Source organism: Juglans microcarpa x Juglans regia, chromosome 5D, assembly GCF_004785595.1.
Source record: "Juglans microcarpa x Juglans regia isolate MS1-56 chromosome 5D, Jm3101_v1.0, whole genome shotgun sequence".
In the NCBI taxonomy this organism is placed as follows: Eukaryota; Viridiplantae; Streptophyta; class Magnoliopsida; order Fagales; family Juglandaceae; genus Juglans; species Juglans microcarpa x Juglans regia.
This window is the reverse complement of record NC_054602.1, coordinates 27,196,594-27,224,495: the sequence shown is the minus strand read 5'-3', so window position 1 is coordinate 27,224,495 and position 27,902 is coordinate 27,196,594. Positions and strand designations below refer to the sequence as shown.

The following is a 27,902-nucleotide window of genomic DNA, read 5'->3' as shown; positions in this document are numbered from 1 at the left end:
AATCCATTCCATACCTTTCAATTGAGATCCCTTCACCCGAATGACTTGCCAAGTAGAAGACGAAGAGAACTGCCCATCTTGACTTGGATGACAAACTAAAAGATCCCTCCCTTCACGACGACTAGGCACCGCAGCCATAATCTCCCTCTCCTGGTTACAACCAACTAGATCCTCTAACAACCTCACGTCCCATGCATTATCTGTCTAACACTCTTTTAGCTTCAGTTGAGGTGAAGAAGTAATAGGGGCTGTAACAGCAAGCGGTCCATTCGACATCCATTTATCAAACCAAAAAGACACATTTCCTTCATGCACCTTTGTCGACATATTACCTACTACTTCTGGCATATATAGAACTCCTCATTATATAGAAGTCTATATTTTTGGAGTGGTTGAGTCCAACTTGTCTTGTGAATCCATTTCCTTTTAAAAGTCTGGATTTCTTTTCTTTTATGAGTCTGAGTCTATTTTTTTAGGAGTCTGAGTCTTTTTTTCTTTTAAGAGTCTAAGTCTCTTTCCTCTTCCCTTCATGACTTTATCTCTAGGCTAGATTCTTGACTTCATGTTTTTCCTTATTTTTAGCGATGGGCTGGACCTGGCCAATTCTATCCCAACAGTTGCCTGCGATTCTTAAGGTTAATTTGCTCAATAATAACGCATTGAGAATCTTCGAGTCAATAATCTGTAGAATAAGTAAATTTCAAAAATTGGTCCTTTGTTTTCTATTTGTTTTGTGCTAAGCGGTAGAGAGGTCAGCTTAGAGAGATAGGCAGAAGATGTACTCAACGACGTTAGTTGAAAGTGTGGAACTCTACTTTGGCAGGAGATATACTCATCCACATTAATGTCGAGAATTAAGCTCGGCTTGGGGCAAGCGTGGAGCTCAGCTTTAAGTATGTTTGTCTGACTGTTTGCCTGAGAGACTGTTTATTATCAGCGATGAGTTCATATATTCCATGATTGATTGCATGTGACAGTTTATTATCAATAAAGAGTTGTTATTTTCATGATCCTTTTTGCTAATATTGGTAGTAGTGGACTTTTTGGCCCCTTGGTGTAAATTGTTGTATGCATTCATCTTTTTTTTTTTTTTTTTTTTTTGATGTTTCTATTTCATTGTTAGTATTTGTTGGTAGTAATCCACACTAAGTGGTCAGAGAGATTGTTGACCTCCTAGGTCCATCTTATACAGTTGCTGAGCTCATTGATTTGTTCCTAAAGGTAACCCACCCAAGGTGGTTGTGGAGCTCTATGGTTCATTCCTAAAGGTGTCCCTAGCAGTGGTTGTGCTGTGAGCATAAACACTCTGTGTTTGCTAAAGAAGATGTTGTGCTTGTATTGCTATCTAGGTGAGAGAGGTCGGGCAATCTAGGAAGTTGCCTGCCTCTTGTTTGGCGCCTAGTAGGTTGGGTGGTCCTTGACCATTCCCGCCTACTTGCTTATGGTGTTTGGAGATGGAGGTCGCGAGGGCCTGGGGCCTTATTGCATGCGCACCCTCGACACCACAAATATTTGAACTTGCCTATGGTGTTTAGAGATGGGGTTGTAGGGCCTTGTGGCATGCACCCTCGGTTTCTATAGGAGTTTTTGTATGGAAAGTAAAGGGATCTTACAGAGGAGATTAGGAACAGAGAATTTTATGCTAAGTTTCTATATATACATTTGTAGCCGTTGAGTTTGTGGTTATGGTGGGAGGCTCGGTTTTCATAGGAGTTTTTGTAGTTGCTGGGTCTATGGTAGTGTTGTGTGGCTTGATTTTCATACGTTGATTTGGAGTTGTTGGTTTCTTGTGTGTTGTGTGGTTATCTTCAATAAAAGCATTTTCTCTTATCTACAATAAAAATGACTTTTAGTTAACTATTTTATTCAAAAGTTTATATATGTCATGTTCTAATTGTCAGATTTGGCCGAATACCTCTTTGAGGTGCTTCCTCTCATTATATAAAAAATAGTTCCAGAAATAATTGCAAAGATAAAGTTAAGAATTCAATTTGAATCTCAACAAACTACATCTTTATTTTTATCTAAACTAACATGACTTTATCCTATCTAAATATGTACAAGTTTAATTTAAATACAAGATAAGATTAGTAAATAAATCGTAATCTAGTTGAAATTCAGTTCTTATTTATTCCATTAAAATAGGAGATTAGTTGCCATGTAACGTTAGTCACAACCCATTAGAATAGGAGATTAGCTGCCTAGCTGCTGTATCTTAAAGAAAACCCTAGTTTTCCTTTGATACCCTCCCTCAAATTGATGCTAGTGAGTCGACGAGTAGCAATTTGCTAACTAGGTATTGATGCTGTTGTCGAGTCAAAACTTTGGTAAAAATATCAGCTACTTGGTGCTCAGTGGACACATGAGGGAAAATGATAGCTTTAGACTCATAGGCATCTCGGATATAGTGACAATCAACCTCGATGTGCTTAGTACGTTCATGAAAAATTGGGTTGGCTACAATTTGAATGACACTTGTATTATCCCCATGAAGAGGCGTGGGATGTGTCTGTGCAAAGCCGAGTTTTGAAAGAATACCACGTAACCACATAATTTCCGAATATGCAGCAAACATTGCCCGATGTTCAGCCTTTGTAGATGACTTAGATACATAATTTTGCTTCTTACACTTCCAAGAGATAAGAGAATCCCTAAGGAAGACACACCATCCAGTAGTAGAACGTCGAGAGTCTAGACATCCAGCCCAATCTGCATCACTGTAGGCAATTAATTGAAGAGAAGAACCCTTAGGAAAAGATAGTCCACGATTAGGAGTCCCAAGTAAATAGGGAATAATACGACGAACAACTACAAAATGAAGATGTCAAGGAGAATCCATGAACTTACTAACAGTGTGGACAACACAGGAAATGTCAGGGCGTGTGATGGTGAGATAAATCAAGCTGCCAACCAACTTACGGTATAAGGATTCGAGAGAAGTTCACCTTCATCTTTCCTATACTTAACATTCACATTCTGAGGAGTATCAACTGGAGTAGTATCTTCCAATCTCCCTAACTGAATTAGGTCTTGAATATGCTTGTGTTGATTGAGAAATAAACCATGTGGCTGAGACCTAACTTCCAATCCTAGAAAGTAGGTAAGATCCCCAAGATCCTTCATGTGAAACACATTATAAAGATGTTGCTGAAGTTTTTGAATCAAAAGTCCATCCGAACCAGAGATGATAATATCATCTATATATACCAATAAAAATACCACTCCAACATCGCCCTTGTGCAAAAATAAGGAAGCATCGTACTTACTTTGCTTAAAAGAAAACCTTAATAAAGTATTGCGAAATTTCTCAAACCAAGCTCGAAGAGCTTGTTTAAGACCATACAAAGACCTCTTCAATTTACAAATAGTCGTAGGGGAGGAAATAGGCATACAAGATGGAAGTTTCATGTAAATATCTTCCTTTAGATTGCCATGCAAGAAAGCATTATTGACATCCATCTGACATAATTTCCAAGATTTAGAAGCAGCAAAAGCAAGTAACAAGTGAACAAAAGTCATCTTGGCAACCGGAGTAAAAGTCTCATCATAATCTCTACCATACTCTTGGTGATTCCCCAAAGCAACCAATCTAGCTTTGTATCATTCCAGTGAGCCATCGAAATGAAACTTTACGGAGTATACCCATTTACTGCCAATTGGTTTGATAAAAGGAGGACATTGTACCACATCCCAGGTCTGATTAGCCACAAGTGCATCAAGTTCTGTTTGCATTGCTTGCTGCCAGCACTCATGTTCCATAGCCTGTTTGTAACAAGAAGGGATATCAATGGAAGATAATGTAGCAGTCATAGAAGTGGGGGAAGAAAAACCATATAGATCTGGTGGGTGAGAGACACAGGTAGATTTTCGAGGAACAGAAGCAATAGGAACTACGGTGGATGTTGGATCAGGCGCCGAAGTAGGAGAATCTTGAGAAGCCATAGGTGCCTCGGCTAAAGAGGTGCCATGACGTCGAGTGTAGACAAAACCAAGTTTAAACCGAGCCACTGGAGTAGAAGAGGTATCAAGAATCGGTATAGGGAAGGGCTTGGGCTCATCATGAAGAATTGAAAAACTAGGTGAGATAAGATCGACATGAGAGAAAAAAAATTGTTGATTTTCAAAAAATAAAACATTCCTGGAAATTTGAATTTTTCGTGCATTAGGATCATAACAAAGAAATCCCTTTTTTACTAGAACTATATTCAAGAAAAGCACACTTAACAGATTGAGTAGTCAATTTATGTCTTTCATGTGGTGGAAGATGAATGAAACACAACCAAAGATATGCAAATCAGAATAATTAGGAGAGTGACCAAACAATATGGAATAGGGAGAAACATTATGTAAAACTGGTGTGGGCAATCTATTAATTAAATGGATTGTAGTAACTAATGCTTCACACCAAAAACGAGATGAAACGGATGAGTCAATAAGATGAGCCCGAACCATATCAAGTAGATGATGATTTTTACGCTCAGCCACCCCATTTTGATGTGGTGTATTTGCGCAAGAATGTTGAGAAAGAATACATTTTTCTTGAAGAAAATTTTGAAATTCATGAGATATATATTCACCCCCAGAATCAGATTGTAAGATCTTGATAGAGGAAGCAAATTGTGTCTGAATGAGTGCAAGAAAGGCCTTGAAAACAGAAAATACTTCACTTTTAGTATGGAGAAAATAGATCCAAGTGAATCTACTGCAATCTTCAATAAAAGTAACAAAATACTTGTAGTGAGAATGTGATATAACATGAGATATACCCTAAACATCGCTATGAATTATATCAAATACCCGAGAAACATGAGAACCAAATTGTGGGAATGGTAGCACTTTGCTTTCAGCAAGTTTGCAAGAGGTACAATCAAACGAAATTGTTTCCATTGAAACAAAATTTTTATTGTCAATAACACCAGATATAAACAAAGTTTGGAGTACATTAGGATTGGGATGTCCTAAACGTCGATGCCAATCCTTAGTACTTATTTTGACAGCATTACAAGAAATAAATGAACTAGACGCAATAGAAGCTGAACTAGGATTTATTGGAAATAGCCGACCCTCCTTAGGACTCCTCGTGATCATCCTCCCAGACACTCGATCCTGTACAACACAACCAGAAGATGAAAAAGAGACATTACAATTATTTTCAACAAGTTGTCCAACATAAAGTGAACTTGTGGAGAGAGTAGGAGAAACCAAAACATTTTGAATGATAGGGGACATATCACCCACGGCAGAAATTGGTAGTGAACTACCATTTGCCGTTTGGATTTTGAGAGGACCATCATAGGACTGAAGATAGTGTAACAATGTGAAATTTTTAGTCATATGATTTGAGGTACCAGAATCTATTAGCCAAAAATTAGGGGAGGACTTTGGTTTACCTGAGATGCCTAAAGCAGAAAAGGTAGAAATTATCATTTGTTGTACCATATTGAGAGTAAAAGTAGTAGAACTAGAACCAGCAGGTGCTGGAGCATGAGTGGCAGCAGCAGGGGCTGGAGAAGAGGATGCACTTGAGACTTCAACAGAGGTGGAATAGGCACTCTCTTGCTTCCAAGGAGGTCGGATTGGGCAGTCCTTGATAATATGTCCAGATTTTTTGCAATAGTTACAAAATTTCTTTGGATAATGGGTGGCAATGTGACCAAATTCCTTGCAACTATAACTTTGTGTAGTGCTATAGTCTCGGCCCTTGGATTTTACTTGTGCTGTAAATGCCACTTGAGTAGGAGATGCAAGTTGTTGTTCCATTGTACTCCAAGTAAGTAACCATTGCTCCTCCCGAAGCAAATCTTCCAAACAATCATCAAGAGAAAGAACTGGATCTCTATTCATTAACCAAGAACGAACAGATTCAAAATCTTAACGTAGCTTCATAAGAAACTAATCCCTCCTACTAGTTTCATGCACACTTTGCACATGGGGGAGACCATCAACAGAGATAGAAGAATACACAATGTCAGTGTATTCAGCCCATAGATTTGAAAAACTAGAATAGAAGTCCTCCATTGATAAGCCACCTTGAGAAAAATTAGCCATCTCAAATTCCAACCGAAATTTTCGAGCGGAATTATTCTGAGTGTAGATTCTCTTCAAATACTCCCACATAGCCTTGAAGGTTTTGTAGGGTCATAAATTGAGGATGATGTGAGGCTCAATAGAACCTAGGATCCAAGACATGATCTTGGCATCCTTACTCTCCCATGTAGACAGTTCCTTTGCAGTATCAGGCGCTAGAATAGTCCCATCAACATGACCCCAGAGTTCTTTACCCTTAACAAGAAGCTAAAAGTTAAATGCCCAAGCAAAATAATTTTTCCATTGAACTGAATGCACAAGGAATCAGATTTTTTAGATGCCATGAAAACAGACCAAGAGCAAGAAAAGAGAGTTGTTGCTATGAAATAGAGGACTCTAGGAAAATCAAGAAACTAGAAGTAGCCGCTGGAATAAATAGAAAACAGAAACCCTAAAGATTTTAGGGTTGGCCGAGGAAGTGCAAAAAAATAGAAAATCAGAGTAGCTCTGATACGATGTTAGATTTGGCCGAATACCTCTTTGAGGTGCTTCCTTCTCATTATATAAAAAATAGTTCTAGAATTTACAAAGATAAGGTTGAGAATTCAATTTGAATCTCAACAAACTACATCTTTATTTTTATCTAAACTAACATGACTTTATCCTATCTAAATATGCACAAGTTTAATTTAAATACAAAATAAGATTACTAAATAAATCCTAATCTATTTGAAATTCAGTTCTATTGTATCAAATTAAAATAGGAGATTAGTTACCATGTAACCCTAGCCGCAACCCATTAAAATAGGAGATTAGCTGTCTAGCTACCGTATATTAAAGAAAACCAGTTTTCCTTTGATACTAATAGTCATGGATTAATTTTTTTTTTTTTATTGTTGTGATGTGGCAATAGACTTTAAATAAGAGAAAATGCTTAAAAGAGGGAAATGTTTTGTTAGATAACTATCATATTTTATAATTATTTCATAACTCAAACTGAGATTAAATTTTTTTATAAATTCACAATTAATATAATAGCTTCATAAAAAATATTACTAATTTCATCTTTTAGAGTAATAAAATTACAATTCGCAATTTCATGCCCAAATCCCCTTAACCGACAAAAAGGCAAACAGCAAACTACCTTAACCGACAAAAGGGAGAGGAGATCGCCTCACGTTCCTTCTTCCTCATTTTCCCACAGAACATGTCCACCCAAAAGGTTTTGAGAACCGCCAGTACTGTCCTCCCGTCAATCCCTCCTTCGCTCTCGAACCAAGAGATCGCCCAACAGATAGCTCAAACCCTTATCAACTCGGGCGTTAAGCACCTCCAGACCACTCCATCCCTACTTTCCTATCTCAATTCCGACATCACTCACCTTGTTCTCTCAGACCCACATGTCTCGTCGCAGTCTTGCTCGAGTTTCTTCAACTTTTTGCGAAGAAATGAATCCTGCACTTCACAAAAACTCGATCTTCGGGCCCACGTTACTCTCATTCGTAGGTTATATGGGGCTCGAAAGTTTGCCCAAATGAAGACTATGTTGAATTGTATTGTGACCGATGATAATCTACGATGCCCGGTTCCGATCATCATTTCGTTGATTGAGGATGGCTATAGTGAGCCCACATTTGCTGAGAAGTTGTGTGATATGCTAATGAGGGTTTACGCAGATAATAAAATGTTCAAAGAGGCTATCGAGGTTTTTGATTATATGGCAAAGAATGGGTTTGAGATTGAGGAGAGATCTTGCTTCGTGCTTTTGCTTGCTCTGAAGAGGTCTGATCGAGCGGAGGAGTGTTTGGGGTTCTTCCGTCGAATGATTGAGTCGGATGTTTTGATTACGGTTTATTCCATGACTAGTGTGATTAACGGGCTGTGTAGGAGAGGAGAGATGGAAAGAGGTAGGGGATTGATGGTTGAAATGTTTGATAGAGGGATTAAACCCAGTGTGATCACTTATAATACATTTGTAAATGCATATGTTGAAAGAAAGGATTTTGTGGGTCTCAATGAGATCTTGAGCTTGATGGAGAAGGATCAAGTAACATACAATGCAGCAACTTATACTATTTTGATTGAATGTTATGGGAGCTCTGGCAATATTGAGGAGGCTGAGAAACTGTTTGAGGAAATGCATAAGAAAGGGATAAAAGCAGATGTTCATGTTTATACTTCAATAATTAATTGGAATTGCAGATTAGGAAACATGAAAAGGGCATTTGAGCTGTTTGATGAATTAAATGAGAGAGGCTTTGCTCCTAATGTTCACACTTATGGGGTCCTAATTAATGGTATATGCAAGGCGGGACAGATGGAAGCAGCAGAAATGTTGGTAAATGAGATGCAAAGCAAAGGGCATGACCTAAATCGAGTTATATTCAATACATTGATGGATGGGTATTGCAAAACAGGGATGGTAGATGAAGCTCTAAGACTGCAGGGTTTCATGGAGAAGAAAGGATTTGAATCTGATGAGTTTACTTATAATGTAATTGCTAGTGGGATGTGCAAGTCAAATAGGCACGAAGATGCAAAAAGATTGTTGTTCATAATGGTAGATAAGGGTGTGACTCCAAACACTGTTAACTTGACTACCTTGATTGGCATGCATTGCAAGGAAGGAAACGTTGGGGAAGCAAAGAGGGTGTTCACTGAGATGGAGAAGAAGGGACAGAAACCAACTACAGTTACGTACAATGTTTTAGTTGATGGTTATATCAAGAAAGGAAAGATGAAAGAAGCTCATAGGCTAAAAGAGGAGATGGAAGACAAGGGGATAATGCCAGACACATATACCTACACATCCCTTGTACATGGTGAAACTGTTTATGGCAACGTGGATGATGCACTAAAAATGTTTGAAGAAATGTCTTCCAAAGGTTTAGTTCGGACCGTAGCCACTTTCACAGCTATGATTTCAGGCTTGTCTAAGGTGGGGAGGTCAGATGAAGCTTTTAAATTGTATGATGAAATGATGAAGTCAGGTCTAACACCTGATGATAGAGTATATTCTTCACTTGTGAGCAGCCTTCACCAAGTCAGCCCTTCGCTCTGATACATTTTTTAGGTTGGGTTGTTTCTTTGTTACATATTTTGGAGCTTGACAAGTTAATTTTGGGGCCTCAATTTCATCTAAATCGATTGTTCATAAGCTAATTTACTGAAAATATGAATATGCTTGCAACGATCCAAATATCTGGACTAGCAAACAAACTAGAGCGTCAGAAACTGTAAGAACCAAAAGCATATTTTAATGACTATATTATTTATCCTTTTCAGTGATATGTTGTCAGGACTCAGGTTCAACTGCCTCAGACTTCTCCATATGCTTCTCAAAATAGATAGAGAGCCTGAATACATGGCCAATGCAATGTCCAAAACTAATTAGTAACTCAATGCCGTCGACCATTCACTTTCTGGTTCATCCTCCAATATACGTGTTTCAGCCTGAATACATGTTTTACACTTTAGAAACAAAGTAAAATATTACACTTCAAACTTTACAAAATATCCTTAGTTAGGATTACGCCTTAAGATTGTGTTGCGTCGTATATTTTCATGAATTTACATCCAAACTATGGATAGAATGGGATGAATATACCTTTTTTTTTTTGTCTATTTTTGATAATTTGAAGATGAGATGTGTTAGTTAGTGATGGGCACCAACGTGGACCTAGTTTTAAAGATCTTAGATGAGCCAATTACAAGGTCAAGAGCCAAGAAGATTAAAAAGACAATGCAAGAATTGATACAATCCATTTGGGACGAGCTTAGCAAGAGCCCAACATTCAAGATGGGCATGAAGAATGAAGTTTTAGTTTTGATTCATTTGATAAGCTATAGAAGAGAGTAACAACATGACTTAAAGGCTTTGGGCACTTGAAGGTTTTCATTTTGTTTAATTCATTTAAAGTTGACCTTGTAATTGGCCCATCTGAGATCTTTAAGACTAGGTCCATGTTGGTGCCCATCATTCTCCCTCTCCTCAAAATGATTCGATCTCGAATCTCCACCTGAATCAAAAGGAAAAATGTTAGTAACATTGAAAATAGTAGAAATATGATACTTACTTGAAAAATCCACTTGATATTCATTATCATTAATTTGTTCAAAAATTTGAAAAAATCCATCCAAGTTACTTTTGTCATCAACTGGTAAAGGCATTAAATCTAAAGAAGTAAATGGATTAAGTCTATAAACAATTCTAAAAGATAAAAATTGAGTAGTAGCACTTTAAATATTCTTTGTAACCTCATTTTAAGAAATTTGATGAATTTTTTTTTATGAGTTGAGTTTTACTCCTCTCGTTCTTGATTGAACTTTTGAACTTATCAAAAGTAAATCACAACTTTTGTGACTTTCCTCTTTGTAATTTGGGTTCTTGAGATAGGTTTTTCAACGGGTCTAAATTTGAATATAATCTAGGTTCTTGAAACGAGTTCTCATCAGGTTTAGATTTTCCATCTATTGACTTGATTTTAGCTTTCTTGTGTGAATTTTCAAATTGATTGTGGGTTCAAAGAATTCCATTCATGTGGGTTCATATCAGTCAGTCTCGTTTGGTTACATAAATCATCTTATCCAATTATTATAATTTTTTTAAATTTCGACACAAAATATAATAAATAATTTAATTTTTTTAAATTTTAAAATAAATATTATATTAAAAAATTATATTATAATAATATTTTATTCAATTTTTATATCATCTCATCTCATTTTATATATATAATCAAACAAGATGGCGCTTAGAAATGAGGTACAACGAGAAAGCACTCGATAGTGATAAAAGATGAAAAGGTGTGTGTTTTTTTGTTTTTTGTTTTAATTAAAATTAACTTGAATAAGGATGTGGTGTAAATCCCTTGTTTACACCGTCTAATAAAAAGCTGTCACGTCAACTTTCTATTTTAATGATAAAATGGCGCGCCCACGTTAGATTATGCACGTTACAAATTTGAAAATATCACAGGGGCGGCTGTTTGGCTACCTGGGCCATGTTCGATGCATTTTCGGAAGCCACTAGAAGTATGACAGTGGCCAACTGACTTCCAGTAGATTTTCTACAGACATTCGTGTAATATCTTGTTAGTTGATGTTGTCGGCCGCCATCCCTTGAGCTGTGGCGATGTTTATGAATAAAAATAATTAAAATAATCTTTATATCTCCAAAAATTAATGACCCCCTTACAATCAGACGGGTAATACCTTTCTCTTAGATTGGAGCATAAAGCTTTCTAAGTAGGAAAAAGTTGAATCGATTAGATAATAATAATTTGAACATATTTAAAGAAATAATTTTACTTAATTACTAAATAAATAATTTCTATGCAAAAGTAAAAGATTGTTTTTCAAATTATTATTTATATAATATTTATCTAGGATGGCCATGGAAATTCATCTCGACTACTTGAAGTATTGGGATTAAATAGAGTTATAGTGAAATTTGAAAAATATGATAATTTTGTTGGTTTTTTAATGGACAAATTTTTTATATTTAATGTGTTGATTATAATAAATTATAAGAGTAATGTATTGGTTGACTAAAGAAGTTTGTATGAAATGTGTGGTATGTGTATAAAGTTTGTAAGCTTTGTAAATGTGTGGTATATATGTATAACTGGTATGGGCAGATTCCATGTATTGATTGTATTGGTATGTTTAGTTGGCTTGTGTTATGCATTAGGATGTGAGGAAGTGAATTGAGACTTGGGTTAATATGGGTTGGATTAGGTACGGAGGAATGGTATTGTTTAAGAACTGGTATTGTGACCGCAGTTAGGTTTTATGGTAAAGTGAGATTAAGTTGTAAGCTCGTAAATAATGGTTGGAGATTAAAGAGAAGCATGTAAGGTCACTTTATTAGTCGGAGAATGAAGTCGGGATTTCATATTTGTAGTTAGGCTTAAGACGTATGGCAAGAGTTATACTTCAAGGATTGGATGCTGACATGTGTAAGTAAAGTGAGATGAATATGTTGAATACCTAAATGTGTAAGTTTGTACAGTTAGGAATCTTATGGAGGAGTATGCAAGTAAACAAATAATGGAGGTTATTTGGACAATGACTAGCCTAAGTAGAAGAAGTCTAAGTAAGAACCAATTGGAGGTTAAAGTCATGGGAGAGAGAATGGACTAAAAGTTGGGGATAGTTTTATTATGCAAGTTCTACGTTTAGTGTTCTTGTAAATGAAAAAGAAATGATAAAAGATTGTGAATGCATGTAACTTGCCATCTGACACGCACATGAATGGACATGATGAAATGCGCATAGCATGGAGTCTTGGTAAGTATTACGTTCATACTCTTCTAAAGTTTTCTAACGATATGAAAATAAAAATGAAAATGAATTTCTTATAAAATGCTTGAAAAGAAAATAAATGTTTCTTAGAATGAAAATGCTTTATGAATCTATGCTAAGGTATTAAGGTTTAAGTATATGTATGTAATGGCCTTCTTTGATAACCCCTTTTTATGCACCCCAAGAATAGTTGTATGCATGTGAATGGATGCTATATGTAGTATGTATTTTATGTATGTTACATGAGATGAATGATGAGGTTTTATGCTTTGTGTTATGAAAAGATGTTTTATTAAATGAAATGAACTGATGAAAAAGAAAGGAATGAATGAAAGGAAAGTACCAAAAAGAAATGAATGTTTTAATGTATGAAACTACGTAATGACCATGATTGATGAATGAATGATAGTACCAAAGGACAATGTATATTCCAATGCCGGGTAAGTAGTATTGGTAGTGCACCTGGTGTTGTCCCTGACTTAGGGATTTCAAACCCGTGACCACGGGCGGAATCGGGTCCAAAAGATTGCTAACCCCAACACACAAGGTATAATAGTGAGTACTAGGTATAAGAAAGTGATAAGATTAATTGTATGCATGAAAGGATTTAGCTTTACGAAGGATAAGGTGGGAAGTGTTTTGAAGAATGAAAAAATTTTTAAAAGAAAAACCCACCTTGTAATGTTTTAAAGAAAAGAAAATGTTTTACAATTTCCAAAGCAATTTAGATAAGTCCCACAAACAAAACCCCATTTCAGACTTGCTCAAGACGACATTGAAGATGTATTGTTGGGTTGGAGGTAATGGGTTTCAAGCTTCAAGAAGGAGGGGGGCTTTTCACCATTTTCTTCTCTTTTCTTTTCTTATGTGTTGTTTTAATGAGAGTGGTGTCCACATAGCAAAACCACGTGGAGAAGTAGGTCTTTTGTACATTTTTTATGCGTACAGTTAGCATCTCTCATTACCTAATATTTTATATCCTTCTCTGGATTCCCTTTTAAGCCTTGTACTTAGTCTTTTCTAGCTAGATCACCTATTATTATGCTTTGGGGTGTTATTTTCTTTTCTATGATGTGTGATGCATTTCTCCTCCTTATTTTTAGTATGATTTTTGGCGCCTTCCTCTTCTGTGTGCCTCTCCCTCCACTCCTTAATTTATTGATAGGCCTTGAGCCACTCGACTCATCTCACTCAACTTCTTGTTTCTATTGTAGCCTATGGAATGCTCCTCATCTTTGGTTGGGTTGCCTTATTCTAGAACAAAAAAATTAACCCCATTACCATGGATGTAAAATGATTTGTTTGTCACGTCTCATTTGCTAACACTACCATCACCCCTTCACTTGAGAAAAAGAAAGATGTAGCCCTCACAGTCTTATCCTCCTCTCTCATTCTCTTCTCTATTTCAACTTCTTTTATATTTTCTATCATGATATCAGAGCTTTGGTAGAAGAGGCATACAAGAGGTTGAAGGAGGCAAGCAAAGGTATCAAGAGTATGAAGAAAGTCAATAAGGCGAGAAATAGTACGTTACGAAAGAAAGCGAGACAGAGGCCCCCACTCCTGTGGCCAGGGCTCCAAGATGACTTGGTCGGGGTTCGAACAGTCAGACTATCGACCACTATTACACTTATCATGGAGTGGCGAGACACCGAACCAAGGGCTATTGCAACCAACTGCCAAATTGTGAGCCGCCGCTCAAGCAGCCAACTGCCAAACAATGAGAAAGGTTGTCAAAGTGAGAGCCCGAGAAGGGAAAGGGGCACAAGAGGGGAATGCTTCCCTCGCTACAGCCCTGTCAGACCGAATTAGACTCTTAGTGAAATTAGAACCAAAACAGGGAGTTAACAAGGGGCGAAGCACCATCTTCAGCCAGAAATGCTCATGCCAAGAGAGCGTGGTTCGAGGAAGTGTTTGTGGTCAATAGACCCTTGAAGAAAGTTAAGACTGAGCAGAATGCTCTTATAGTATTTACCAATGAGGACTACGTGGGCATGTTGTACCCACACAACGATGCATTTGTAGTGACCCTACTTGTCGCCAACTACACTACATGTAGGATCTTAAACTCAATGGATTTCCTATTCTAGGATGCATTCCAAAAGATGGGCATTGAGCATGATAGATTGAGCCCTACCCTAACACCATTGAAGGGACTTTTAGACTAGACAGTGTAACCAGTAGGAGCCATTGTATTGGTCACAACGGGGCTAGGTCCCTCGAAGGTAGAGGAAATGGAACACCTCTTGGAGGCAGGCTTCATCCAGGAAGCGCATTACCCGAAGTGCTCGCCATTCTTCCGAGTGCTATGGAAGACCCAAAGTTGGGACAACAAATGCAACAAGACTTTTGAGCATCTAAATTTGAAGCCTAGAGAGACCTTGTATTTGTATTGTCGATTAAATTCGTAGTTTCTACCGCGTTGATCTGAGAAGAAGAAAAGAAATAGAAGCTAATATACTACACGAGTTGCACCTTGAGAGGGGAAGAAACATGTTACCCATGCATGGAGTTCTTGGCACTTGCCCTAGTGGTAATGGACCGCTGGTTGAACTGGTTGATTGAACACAAGAAGTTTGATATTAAATACTTTTCCAAAAACGGCATGAAGGGATAGGTCATGGAAGACTTCATCTCCAGGTTTAGCAAATTCTTTGAAGAACTGCAAGTGGTGCCGAAGGAAAATCATTGGTGGATATATGTCGACGGCTACTCCTGCCACAACTGCAGAGGAGATTCACTACACTATAAGGTTGACTTTCGAAACTACCAACAATGAAGCAGAATATGAAGTGTTATTGGTAGGACTCTTTGTGGAAGAAGAATTGGGAGGAAAGTAGGTCGATTTATATGCGGATTCACAGGTGGTGGTGAACTAAGTGACAGGGGAATACTTGGGCAAAGAAGAAAGACTTAGAATGTACCTATGATAGGAATGGGCACGGCAGGATCAATTCTAGCATTTCAACATTTGATGAATACTGTGAGAAGACAATTGGTGAGTAGACAGGCTTGTGCGAGCTACTTCTGGCGCGGGGTACTACTAGCTCCATGCATTGAGGGACATAGAGGAGTTCGCCAGAAAATGCATGAAGTGTCAGCAGCATGATACCATACTTCACAGTCCACCCTTGCGTGCGACGAAGGCTAACGATGCGCATGCGATCGGCGTTTGTCTAGCCTAATGAGCGGTCGAGCACATCTCCTCCGCCTTAGAAAAATCGAGTGTTGCCAACACGCATGCGATCAAGGCTAACACTCGTACCCTTCTATGCAACGAAGGCTAACAATGGGCATGTGATCGGGTTAGCCTAGCTTGATGAACAGTCAAGCACATCTCCTGTGCTATAGAGTGTTGGCAACACACATGAAATTGAGCTAACACTCGCACCCTTTTGGGCGATGAAGGCTAATAACACATGTGCGATTAGTGTTAGCCTAGCTTGATGAGCGGTTAAGCACATCTCCCACGTCTCAGCAATTCCAAGCGTTGGCAACGCACATGCAATTGGGGCTAACACCCTTCCAAGAAACGAAGGCCAACAACGCGCATGTGATTGGGGTTAGCCTAGCTTGATGAATGGTCGAGCACATCTCCTTTGTTGTAGAGTGTTGGAAACACGCATGCCACTAGGACTAACATTTGCACCCTTCTGGGAAATGAAGGATAACAGGCACATGGGATCGGGGTTAGCCTAGCCTGATGAGTGGTCGAACACATCTCCCATGCCTCTGCAAAGCCGAGCATTGGCAACGAGCTTGTGATCAGGGCTAACACTCCACCCTTCCGAGCAACAAAGGCTAACAACGTCGATGAGTGGTTGAGCATATCTCCTGCATCTCAGCAAAGTCGAGTGTTGGAAATGCGTATACAATCGGAGCTAATACTCGCACCCTTCTGGGCGACAAAGGCTAATAACGAGCATGCGATCAAGGTTAGCCTAGCCTGATGAAAAATCGAGCAGATATCTCGCGCCTTAACAACTCTAGGTGTTCGCACTTGCATTGCCATCACCAAACTTAGTTCCAATGTGAGAATGTTAGAAAACCAAAAACGAAAAAAAAGAAAAGAGCCAAGCAAAAACACTTGCCTAGTGGGCCCATGGCATTATACTTTAAAATGAAACAATACATTGAATGAACTCAAATCTAGGGGCCCGGATCACCGGCTAAAGGATGTTGAGGCGGCTGGTTCACGAAGGCATCCAGCATCACATAAGGACTTAGGAAATTCAAGAATTGCATGGCAGCGGGGTTGGGCAAAAGAGACTTAAGACGAGTTAACAAAAGCTTCCTAAGTGTCAATAACCCAAGGAGGAAGCCTGCCCCATATGCCCCGTCTCGCACCTTAGTTGTTGCGTCAATCTGATGGGAAAGGCGGACAATCTCCTCCCAGGAGGACTTGAATTTGGCATCCAACTCGTTAACGTAGTGGTGGGATTTGGTGAGTTGCCCCCCTCACGGGCTCAGTCAAATGGCTAAGCTGGAGGTACTCCCTATCATGCTTGCTAAGCTCCACCCTAACCAACCTGAACTCAACCTCTGTCTGCGCCAACTCCGTATGGATGGTGTTGAGGTCCATCTGGAGGTGTTGATGAGAAATCTCACCCTGTGAAATTCTCCCCGCATACTCACTCAAGGCAGGGTCCCCTCACTCCTATAACTCAGTCTCTAGTCTATCGCCATGATCGTGTTTCGCATCCAACACCTCCTTCAAAAGCGTGGATGTGTTGGTTGCCTTTAGCTCGCGTTCCTGAATCTAGGCCAATTCACTTAGGGCCTCCTCCAGGGAAGACTTCTCTGTGGCTAAAGCATGCTGAAGGTCAAAAACCTTTGCCCTCAAGCCACAATCTCGGCCTTTTGGATGTGCATTCGAGAGTCTAGTTGGGAGTATGCATCCTCCCACTTTCCCCTTGCCTCAATCGCCACCAAAAAAACTTGGCAAGCACTTTCCATGAAAGAATATGAGTATCACATAGGCTCCTCCAAGTTGGAATGACGACATACAATCCAGCTTGCCAACAAATGTAGCCCTCGCAATGGATAAACAACTGGTTAGCTAGCGATGCGGAGGGAGAAATAATGCAAGCGAGAGAGGAAGTGCGTACTAGGAAAAGAAAATGCTCGAGGTCCTGGATGATATGGTCAACATAAGGATCTAAGGCATCGGCCACTTGTGCGGTAGATGTAGAAGGCCCATCGGGGCAAGGAACGGATGGCTTATAGCAAGGATTGGACTGCTTGATAGCCACACTAGATAAAGTGTGGCTCGTTAGTTCAGCAGGAGCCATTGGAGAGGCAACTAGAGAAAACTGCTCGAAAGGTACGTTCGAGACATGGGGGTGAGCTACAAGTTGATTTTCTCCATACCCATCATTGCCTTGCATTCCCTAACTAGGCACTAAGTCAGAAGCAAAAACCCCTTGGGAGAAGGGGATAAAGATGTTTCTTTTCCAAGGAAAATGTAAGACCGAATAGAATCTCCCCCTATGAAAACATAGGTTGAATTTCGTCAGCAAGGGAGGTCTGAGGTCCGCAACAGTATATGGAGTTCCCTCAGCAGAGACCATGGCCTGGATGGACATAGGCGAACCGGTTGCGGCATCTAGGATAATGGGAACATAGTTTGCCCCCATCAATTTTCAGTACCTCCACGGACTCATTTGTGGCCAAGGAAGGGGACGGCGATATGAACCCCTTGAATGAGACCCTGGGAATGAGCCTAGAAAGACATTAGGTGTAACAGCCCGCTAGAAATTCAACGATGGAATTTCTATACGTTTTAGGAATCTCGTGAAAGTTTCGTAAGTTTTCACAAATAGACTAATCGCGTAAATTTTAGTCTGTCAACATAGTCTGTTTTACCACTCACTATGGTGCCAGAAGTGCAATTTTATTTATTTGAGATAGTTAAAAGTGTCAGAATGTGATATGATCTGCGCTATTAGACTCAGTTGATTATTTAAGATTTTATGGTTTAATAATCACATTTTCCATTTTCAGACGTAATGGTTGTTAAAAAATACGTTTTGTTTATTTCGAGGCACTTCGGGATTTAATTTCGATAAAATAATTGCACAGTTAGTTTAGTATCTATGTTTAGGATTTTTCAACACAAAGTTTATTTTTCATTTTTCCAAAGTGAATAGCAACCTCAATAGTAGCACCTAGTGCAATGTTTTCAAAATCACAATATGAAATGTCCAAATTAGGTTAGAGAAATTTTATTTGGACACTTGACAAGATCTTAGCCACACTTGGTGAATAGTGTTGGATACTTGGCACCAAGAGGAATCATGAGATGGTTTGTGAAGGAAATCAAGGTGTGAGATCATGTTATCTAAGCAAAAAGGTATCCCATCCAACCATCCAAATTGTGCCAAACTAAAGAAGGTTTCAACCCTAGTGAAATCCTAAATAGTTGGAATACAATTGAAATCCCAAAAGTTTGGTTGAAATTGAAACCCTGAACGGTTTCTCCAAACCCTAAGTTGGCCTCTAAACCCTATTTGATTCGATTTTTAGCATTATGTTTAATTACTTGATTAAATCATTGTCACATGCTATTAATTTCTCAAATTCATGTTATGAAATCATTATCCAACCCTTTAAACCTTGAAAATTTGATTGGGCCAAGAAAAAATGTATTTGGGCTTGATAGCATCTCAAACCCTAGCCAAACCCTCTTTAAACCGTAAATGAAGCCTACTTGTTTAAGGCCCACAAATTTTGACCACCTTGGCAAAGCTTCTTGAGAAAGTTTCCACACACCCTTGGCAGGCCATCCACTGGTCCTAATAGGCCCAAAGTCGTGCATGATGTGGAGGTCAATTGCCACCTCACCACCACCCTTCTCTTGGAAGTTTCTTTGGCTGAAAACCACTCACTATTTGCTCCTTTTTGTGACCCAATCATTATACCTCAAGATGTCATAGAAGGCCATACCTCCATTTTCAGAAGAACTTGAGGCGTACAGGTCACCACTTCCCCCATTTCACCACTTTTTACCTCCGTTCTTGGAAAGAAGCCCTTAGAAGCTCTCTTGGGCAAATTCTAGAGGATTTTTGCATGCCATTTTTGAAACCTTTGTAAGTATCTTCTCACAATGATTCCTCATAAAAGTTATTCATATTTGACTCTAGTTTCCACGGGTATCTTTTTTGTTTGATTTCTTGATCCTTTGATCGGTCACGATTTATTTTAACCTTGGAAAGTTCATTCTGGGCAATAATATGGATAGTGTGTTGTATTTTGGAGTTTTTGACCAAGCTAATGGACAAATCTTGGTTCAAAATATTTATGGAATTTTTTCAACATGTTTATATGAATTTTTGTTGGAGACTAGTTGCATGATCAAAACTTTTGATGAAAGCTTTGATGAAAGATTTTCTTAGATCTAGAAACTTAAACTGGAAGAGGAAAAATAATTTCTGTTTTAAGAAAGTTTGAGTCTTTTGTGGTTTAATCTTACTTCAGTGGTTTTGATATTTTTATTTAAAGATCCTAAGCCTTTTATATACATGTTAGGATATTAGTTTGAAGATTTTTGGCGTTGGTTGCAAATATGTGAATTTTTATGCAAGCGATTATATGGTTGGGTCAAAAGTTTGATGTTTTTAGTTAGATCCATGTTTTGAGTTTTTTTTAGTCTTGTGATTTTAAGTTTAATGCTTGGATCTACTTTAGGATACATTTTTAAACCATGTGATGTTTTGGTTGGAAGATCTCACCATAGAATGCCTTGGATCAAGTGTTTGATGAAAGCTAGTTGGGAAAGAAATTATGCTTTCGGCTAAGGGTAGGAGCCGAGTGCGTCATGTGCTATTTTGTGATTTTTTTTTTGTGACTTTTATGTGTTGATTCAAAATATGTTAGTTCTTAGAAATGTATTATGAACATGTTAGAAGAATGTTTAGATTTTTGGAGTCCTTGAAAATGTTTTGAAATAAGTCAAATCTTGAGATTCAAGAGTTGTATTTTAGTTAAAAAGTTTAGATCTTTTTACTAAAGAGTTTTGTGATTATGTGAAGTATAATATTGTTGGATGCTTTAAGCATGTTTTTAAACTTAAGATATGAGGATCTTTGTTGCAATATTTGGGTTTGATAATGAGTTTTGGAGTTTAATAAAATTACAACAAAAATAAAGAGAAATGACCTTTGATAGTTTCAACCTGATGGTGTTTCTCATAATTGTGTTTGGTTTTAATTTTTTCTAAGTTGATATTTGAGTTTAGGACAAAATTTACATAACGAATATAAATTTTGGTGATTTTTAGAATTGAGATGTGAAATCCTTAAATTAGGGGTAAAATGGTCATTTTCTTAGGACAAAATCATCTTTTGTTTTTGCAGATGAGATGAGATGAGTTAAGATTAAAGTTAAAAATTGAATAAAATATTGTTAGAATATATTTTGTTATTATTATTTTTGTTTTGAAATTTAAAAAAGTTAAATTATTTATTTTATTTTGTAGAGAAATTTGGAAAAGTTGTAATGATTAGATGAGATGAGATGAAATGAGTTGAGACTAGTTATGAAAACAAATGAGGTTGCATTTCTTCATGTTTCTAATTATTAGTGATTAAGTTTCTAACTGTGAAAATCCCTACTTAGGCCTCGTTTGTTTTTGCAGATGAGATGATATGAATTGAGATTAAAGTTAAAAAGTTGAATAAAATATTGTTAGAATATATTTTTTTTAATATTTTTATTTTTTTTAGATTTGAAAAAGTTGAATTGTTTATTTTATTTTGTGTGAAAATTTAGAAAAATTGTAATGATTAGATGGGATGAGATGAGATGAGATGAGATGAATTGAGATGAACTGTGAAAACAAACAAGGCTTACAGTTTCTCGTGCTTCGTGCTTAATCCCCGTAAGACCACGATCACTGCAAATTAGCTTATAACTTACTGTCAGATTACTATATATGTGTGATATTTAAACAAACTATTGTTTATGTACTTAGGTTATCCTGTATGCCATGCTATGTCATGTCACTATATGTATGACTGTTACGCATATTATATTCTATCATGAAATGTTTTTCAGTCACATAATATATTCAGTCACGTAATATTTATTTGTTACACAATATACTCTGCCACGTAATGTTATGTGATACACATTATGCCATGTCACGTAATGTTATATGTTATGCCATGTCACGTAATTGTTTGTCTGTTACACGTTAAGCCGTGTCACTTAATATTTGTTTGTTATATGTTATGTCATGTCTCGTAATGTTTGTATGTTACATTTTAGGCCATGTTACATACTGTTTATTTGTTTCATGTTACGTTTTGTCACATGTCTCACGTACATCATGTCACGTTACGTTACGTTACGTCAAGTCATCTATCCTTTCGTTTTAAGTCATGTTTTGTCTCGAGTTCAAAGTGTGTCTCACAAATATCATTTTCTCAGTTAGTCATGTCTGTGATACTCGTGATGTAATCGCTATGATTGTCTGAGTATCTTCATTTCTAGTTCACGCGAGGTACTTCTGACGTAATCATTTTCATTGTTAGAATACCTCTACTCAAAATACTTGACGTAATCATTTTGATTGCTAATATATTGCTAGGTACTCTTGACGTAATTATTTTGATTATTAGGTTATCTCATTTAAAATACTCATGGCATAATCATTTTGATTGTCTGAGTATCTCTGACGGAATATATTTGGCGAAATCATTATGATTGTTCACTATTCCTGATGAAACAACTGGTGAAATCATTTTGATTTTTAGAATTCATTTTACTTTCCCGATCAGATCATTTCAATTTCGTGTTCAATTTTACATTCAGTTTATGTTATTTCACGATCAGTTTCATGTTACGTTATTTCTTGTTCAGTTCATGTTCAGCTTTATGTCATGTTTAAGTTCATGTCATGTTAAGTTTAGTTTCAGTTCAGTCTATGCTCAAGTTCAAGTCATGCCAGTTCATGTCATGTTAAATTTCAAGTCATGTCAAGCTTATTTATGATTATAATCATGTATGCTTTCTTGTTTTTACTATCATGCATGCATCTTTGACCTGTATGTTAGGTTATTTGTTAACGTGCTGAGATTTGTAATCAAATCTCACTGTAGTATTCCCAACTATCATTCTCTCTAGAATGGTAGACCATGTTTTAGGATCAGGTGGTGCACCAGTGGTTGACCGATTGGAGATGGTCGATTAGACGGCAACGACACGACCATAGCCTCAATGCCCTGATTTATCTTTAGTATTATGGCATCCTTGACTGTGTTGCGCGAGCTACTCAATGGATTAGCTTAGTAGTTGCTTTAGTTCCTACTTGTACTTAAGGAGCTCGGTCTCTTGTACTCTTATGATTACAGACCTTTTAGACTCTTGATGTATTCAAGAAGGTCTACCACTTTAATGGTTATGGATTATGTTTTAAGTATTTGGAATATCTTTAGTTTGGTGCATAATATTACTCAAGAAAAAAATTATCCGCTGCTTATATTACATACCGTTAGATGCTGCTAGGTGCATTGCATCCTTGATTGTAATGAACAAGGGCATGTAACATTGTGTCGTATGTCCTGACGCTTCAAGTTCTGTCTAATCTCAAGTAGAATTTGGGGGCATCACATTAGGAGTTGCGTCAAAGAATGAAGGATCCAACACCACGTCCATGTCTTCCCTTCTGATCAAGGATCTCAGTTAGGTGCCCGTAATGTGCCAACGAGAAGGATGGTTGAGCTTTTATTTGGCTACGGAGTGGAGGGACATCAAGCGATTGAGGATGCTCACATTCCCTCTTTGGACTAGCGGGATCATGGCAAGCGTGTGCCCTAACATGAGCCCCAATGGTATCACGAGTGATGGCACGGTTTATGCGAGGCTTCGTCCCCTTAGGATCTAACGGGATAGGGACGGGCCTTTTTCATCCATGGGATGGTCTCAGGCCTTCTAAACCAGACACTTAACAACTAATGACTTGCGATTGATCTGGCGACACCAGGAATTGCATTAGAATTAACGACATTTGGGTTATCCTTAACCTATGAGTAAATCAGATTTATGCATTCTTGCTCCCTCCTAGTGAGAGTAACCTCGATCTTGCATCCCTCAGGAACATGGTGCCATGAAGCCCTCACCAGGAATTCATGATGGTCAACCTCATTGATAGGGAACTCCCATTCGACCCTAGAGACAAAGAAGAACTTTCAATCCCAGTTCTTAACACGAGAATATTGAGGCTCTGGATGGGCAAACCTTTAGCCCGTTCATGAATGAAAGTTACATTGGTTCTCCCATTGTGCCGCTTGACACTGTGAGTGTGAAAGAACTCACGGATAGTAAGGTCAAGGTTCTCCTCACTCGCAACTTCCAAGCCCTGTCTCCGAGTGATGCAGCAGGATAGCAAAATCCTCCAAGCGTTAGGCAATAGTTGGGCAGGGGCCATCTCCAAAAAATCTAAGATTTTGTGGAAGAAGGGAATCCGCAACCCCATCTAAAACATGCTTACGTATGGTCTAGTGCACTAGGTAGCCTCTTTAGGATTAAAGATACCGTCGCACGAATGGGGGATTCAACTCAATAAACTCAAGAATTCCGTAGTGGTCCCTTTTGGAATCTAACTTCGCCCTAGTAGTAGTGGAAGTTCGACGACCGCCCTCAAAGACTGCGAAGAGCCGCCACTACGAGACTCAAAGATGGGCTAATGTGGTTGAGAAGGTTGGGATATGAAGCGAGAAGAATTTTTTAGAGCTATTCAATTGAAAGAATGAGTTTGTTCAAAGGAAGAAGGAATAGTCTAGGCTGAGGCAAAGGGCGTAAGGTAGGAGTGATACTCGCATGGTGCAGAGCGAGGTGTACCCTTCCCCACACCCTACCCCCGCCCATGCGGGGGGAAGGATTTGAGCCCCTACACCTCGCCCCAGTGCCGGGGGCAGGGTTGGACACCTCATCTGCCCCACCCCCACCCATTCCAATACTACCAATGGCCCATTGGGCCCAAAAACTATTTATGGGTCCAAATTATCATATAATTTGAATTTGTAAATGCAAAAAAAATTTAAAAGCTAATAATATAGTTTTTAAATTCATTAGAGTTGTATTCACTTCATTGTACTGCCTTGGCTTCCTAGGCAAACCTTTATGTAGAATGCCAAGGCAATACAAGAGTATTACTTGGGTAATGTGAGATTTTTGTATTGCGTTGACTTCCTATACAAAGGTTGACCTAAAGGGCCAAGTCAATAAAATGAAGTGAATACAAGCCTCCTATATATACAATTTGTAGAAATATATAAATACTTATATATATATATATATATAATGTGGGTTGGGGTTGGGCCTAGCTTGCCCTCTGCCCCTTTAGGGGGCTAGACGCAAGGTGGGTGGCCCCGTCACCCGCATCTAGCAAACGGGGGTCCACCCTACCCATGCGGAGTTTGGGCGGACGGGGCGGGGCAACAGGGTGCGGGGCCTCGTTACCCACCCTTAGCATAAAAAAGTGAGAGGAGAGAAAGGTACGCACAGTGCAGAGGAGCAGAATAGGAAAGGTATTCAAAGGGAAGGAAGGGACAACTGTTATGGGAAGAATAACCGACAATGGGCACAACAACTAAGGCCAAAAAGGGAAGTGAGTTGGGAAAGCACACCAAATAGATCCCGCCTTTTGTGCTGACACGAAGAGACGTGTGGGCAAGTTCCGTCAAAATGATGCAATGAATCGTGAAATACAAGGAGAATTGTCATAAGGAAGGGCGCATTGATTACATACGTCACAAGAAACGGACACATGTCCGGGAAAAAGAAGGTGAAATTCAAAATGGATGACATAAAGGGAAAAGATAAAATTCTTGCTAACACATGTGTGTAAGGAATCTATGGGGTAATTGTTGGGGATAAATATTAAATATACCTAGCAGGCAGACAAAGAACCAAGGGCAGCTAAAGGCCACAACCACGTGAGAATCATGTGTCGAATGTGAACGCTGCCTTTGGGTTAGTGGATTGGGTCTACTAACCCTGTCCTTCTAAAGTCGGGACTGGCCCACCAAGATAGACTCTAAAGACATGTCTACCCAACTGGCCATGTCTCCATAGGGTATGGTTCAATAATGATCAATTCGAGTGAAATGGGCACACAAAATCTATCCTGTTGGCAGTCAAATCAAGCTCAGAGGGTTACTGCACTTAATGCCCCAAAATAGGCACTCAAGGGGCATTACCTTTCTCTTCGACTTTCTCTTTTGCATTCGCACATTAAGTCTAACTTAAGCATCTGATGTATCCTTTTTGGGGTCTCCAAATCTCACTTTCAAATCACAGGACAAAGGATTAGTAGTAACAAACATACCAGAAATTGCTTCAACACCTCCTTTCAACCTTTCTTGTTGTACAAATAAAGCTTCCAATGGGTCAAGCTTCCTTTATTTAGAAGCAACAATTTGATTCCCACAGGTAGTACAAAATTGTTGATGTAATTTCAACTTGATGAACAACAATTAATTTGATGACCTTAGACATTAGTGTTGATGGAGGTGTGCATCCATGACTTTATAAAATAAATAAAAGTGCAAGGAACAAATAAGGTAAAAAGATTTAGCATGATTTAGCACAAAGGCCTACATCCACAAGGATTATTAAAGGTGATTTCTCTCAAAAATCATTTGGTTTATATATCTACTTGTAGTCATTGCCTTGTCCAACTTAATTGCCATAATAATGTTTCAAGTTGTGTACATGAACAAATTTCGAATACATTTTGTGATTTTATTTTCCTTGGATTATGGTATTTGGAAACTTGGTCTTTGAGAGCTGTTAAAGATAAGTTAATTAACAGATAAGAACCCTTTAAACACTGTGAGATTCGTTGTTATGCCTCTTTACTTTTTTCTTTTTTTTTTTTGAAGAAAATATTCCATCTCAATCCATTGACTTAAACATCCATTACAATTTTTCTCACAATCAATACATTGGAAAATATCTCTTGGACCCTCCTCAATCAAAACCACTTCCTCCTCAAAGCCTAAAGCCAGCTTAGAAAGGATGTGTGCAGCATTGCTCCCTTTTCTTGGTATAAACTTCAATTGTAGATTGTTGTTATGATAGAAGAACAACTTCGAATCTTCTACAATCTATCCATACCAAGACTAGTTCTCAATCTTACTCTTTACATCATTGATCAACACAAGAGCATCCCTCTAAAAAGTTGTCTGGTGCAATCCCAGTTCTATACTCAGATATGTAGCTCTCTCTAAAGCAGCAACCTCACCTTGTAAATGATTAGTAATAAACCTTTTGAATCACCTTGTAGCTGCTACCAAATCACCTTCCCAGGTTCTAACCACTATTCCACCTCCCATCCTTTTCTTCTTCTCATCAAAAGTTGTATCTCAATTAAGCCTGTACCAGTTAAATGCAGGCTTGCTCCATTTCATAAGTGTACCTCTAGCAACCTCTCCAACTATTTGAGTCTTTCCACACTGCTGAGCATGGTGAAAATCCTCCACTTCCAATCTTCAATCTGGCACACCTTCTTAGGGATCTCTAACTTACCTTCAAAAACCACCCTATTCCTTCGCAATCAGATTCTCCTTAGCACACACACAATCAGCTTAAGCTCTGCCTTATCATGTCTCGATATCAATCCCTCCCAAATATGAACAAAACCCATCTCACTCAATGTTGCTTTCTGAAATGGACTATCTGAGTCAAACCATACATCCTGAGCTGCTACGCAACTCCACAAAGCATGACTTCTAGTCTCCTCATGTTGCTTACAAATAGGACACAAACCGTACTTAAGATTTTTCTCTTCAACATATTCCCTCTTGTGGGTAATGCTTCATTAACTGCCTTCCACACAAAGACTTTGACTCCATTAGGTACTTGTAAATCCCAAAGTCTCTTCCATATATCTGAAGTTACCTGCTATTTCGAAGACTCACCCATATTTACCCTCTTTAACTGACATTGCAGAAAATAGGCTGATTTAATTGAAAACATGCCAGTCTTGGTTTGTCCCCAAGTCAATTTATCAACAGAACCCCTTTTGCTCACAATTAAACTCTTTATTAAATCTGCTTCCTCAGCACAGAACACCTCATCAACTAACACTTCCTTCCAATTCCCTTCACCATCTAGAAACTCTTTCACAAAAGACTCTCTGCAAAACAATAACTGGAGATTGAACCTTGTGAGTATATGGAGTAGGAAGCCAACTATCCCCCCATATTCTAATCTTCTCCCCATTTCCCACCCTCCACCTCAAACCAGCTTTAACTAAGTCACTTGCCCCCAAATACTTCTCCAAATTAAAGAAGCGGAACACCCCACTTTTGCACTCAAAAGATCACCCCTCTTAAAATACTTTTCCTACATTATCTTAGAAACAAGGGAATTAGGGTTAACAAGCAATCTCCAATATTGTTTTGCCAACAAAGCCCGATTAAACATCTCCATATCTCTGAAACCCATCCCACCTTGCCCCTTAGATAACCCCATCCCACCCCACTGCTTCCATTGCACTTTATTGTTATTATTAAGGTGCCCCCACTAAAACCTGACCATCATTTTAGAGATATCCCTGCATA

At 38.4% G+C, this 27,902-nt stretch overlaps 1 protein-coding gene across 1 annotated transcript; it reads left to right on the top strand.

The window, feature by feature from the left end:
• Positions 1 to 7,154: 7,154 nt before the first annotated feature.
• On the top strand, positions 7,155 to 9,311 carry LOC121266441 (pentatricopeptide repeat-containing protein At2g32630). Its single transcript, XM_041170256.1, has one exon. The coding sequence runs from the start codon at positions 7,235 to 7,237 to the stop codon at positions 9,086 to 9,088; it is 1,854 nt and encodes a 617-aa protein (XP_041026190.1). The 5' UTR covers positions 7,155 to 7,234; the 3' UTR covers positions 9,089 to 9,311.
• Positions 9,312 to 27,902: the final 18,591 nt, after the last annotated feature.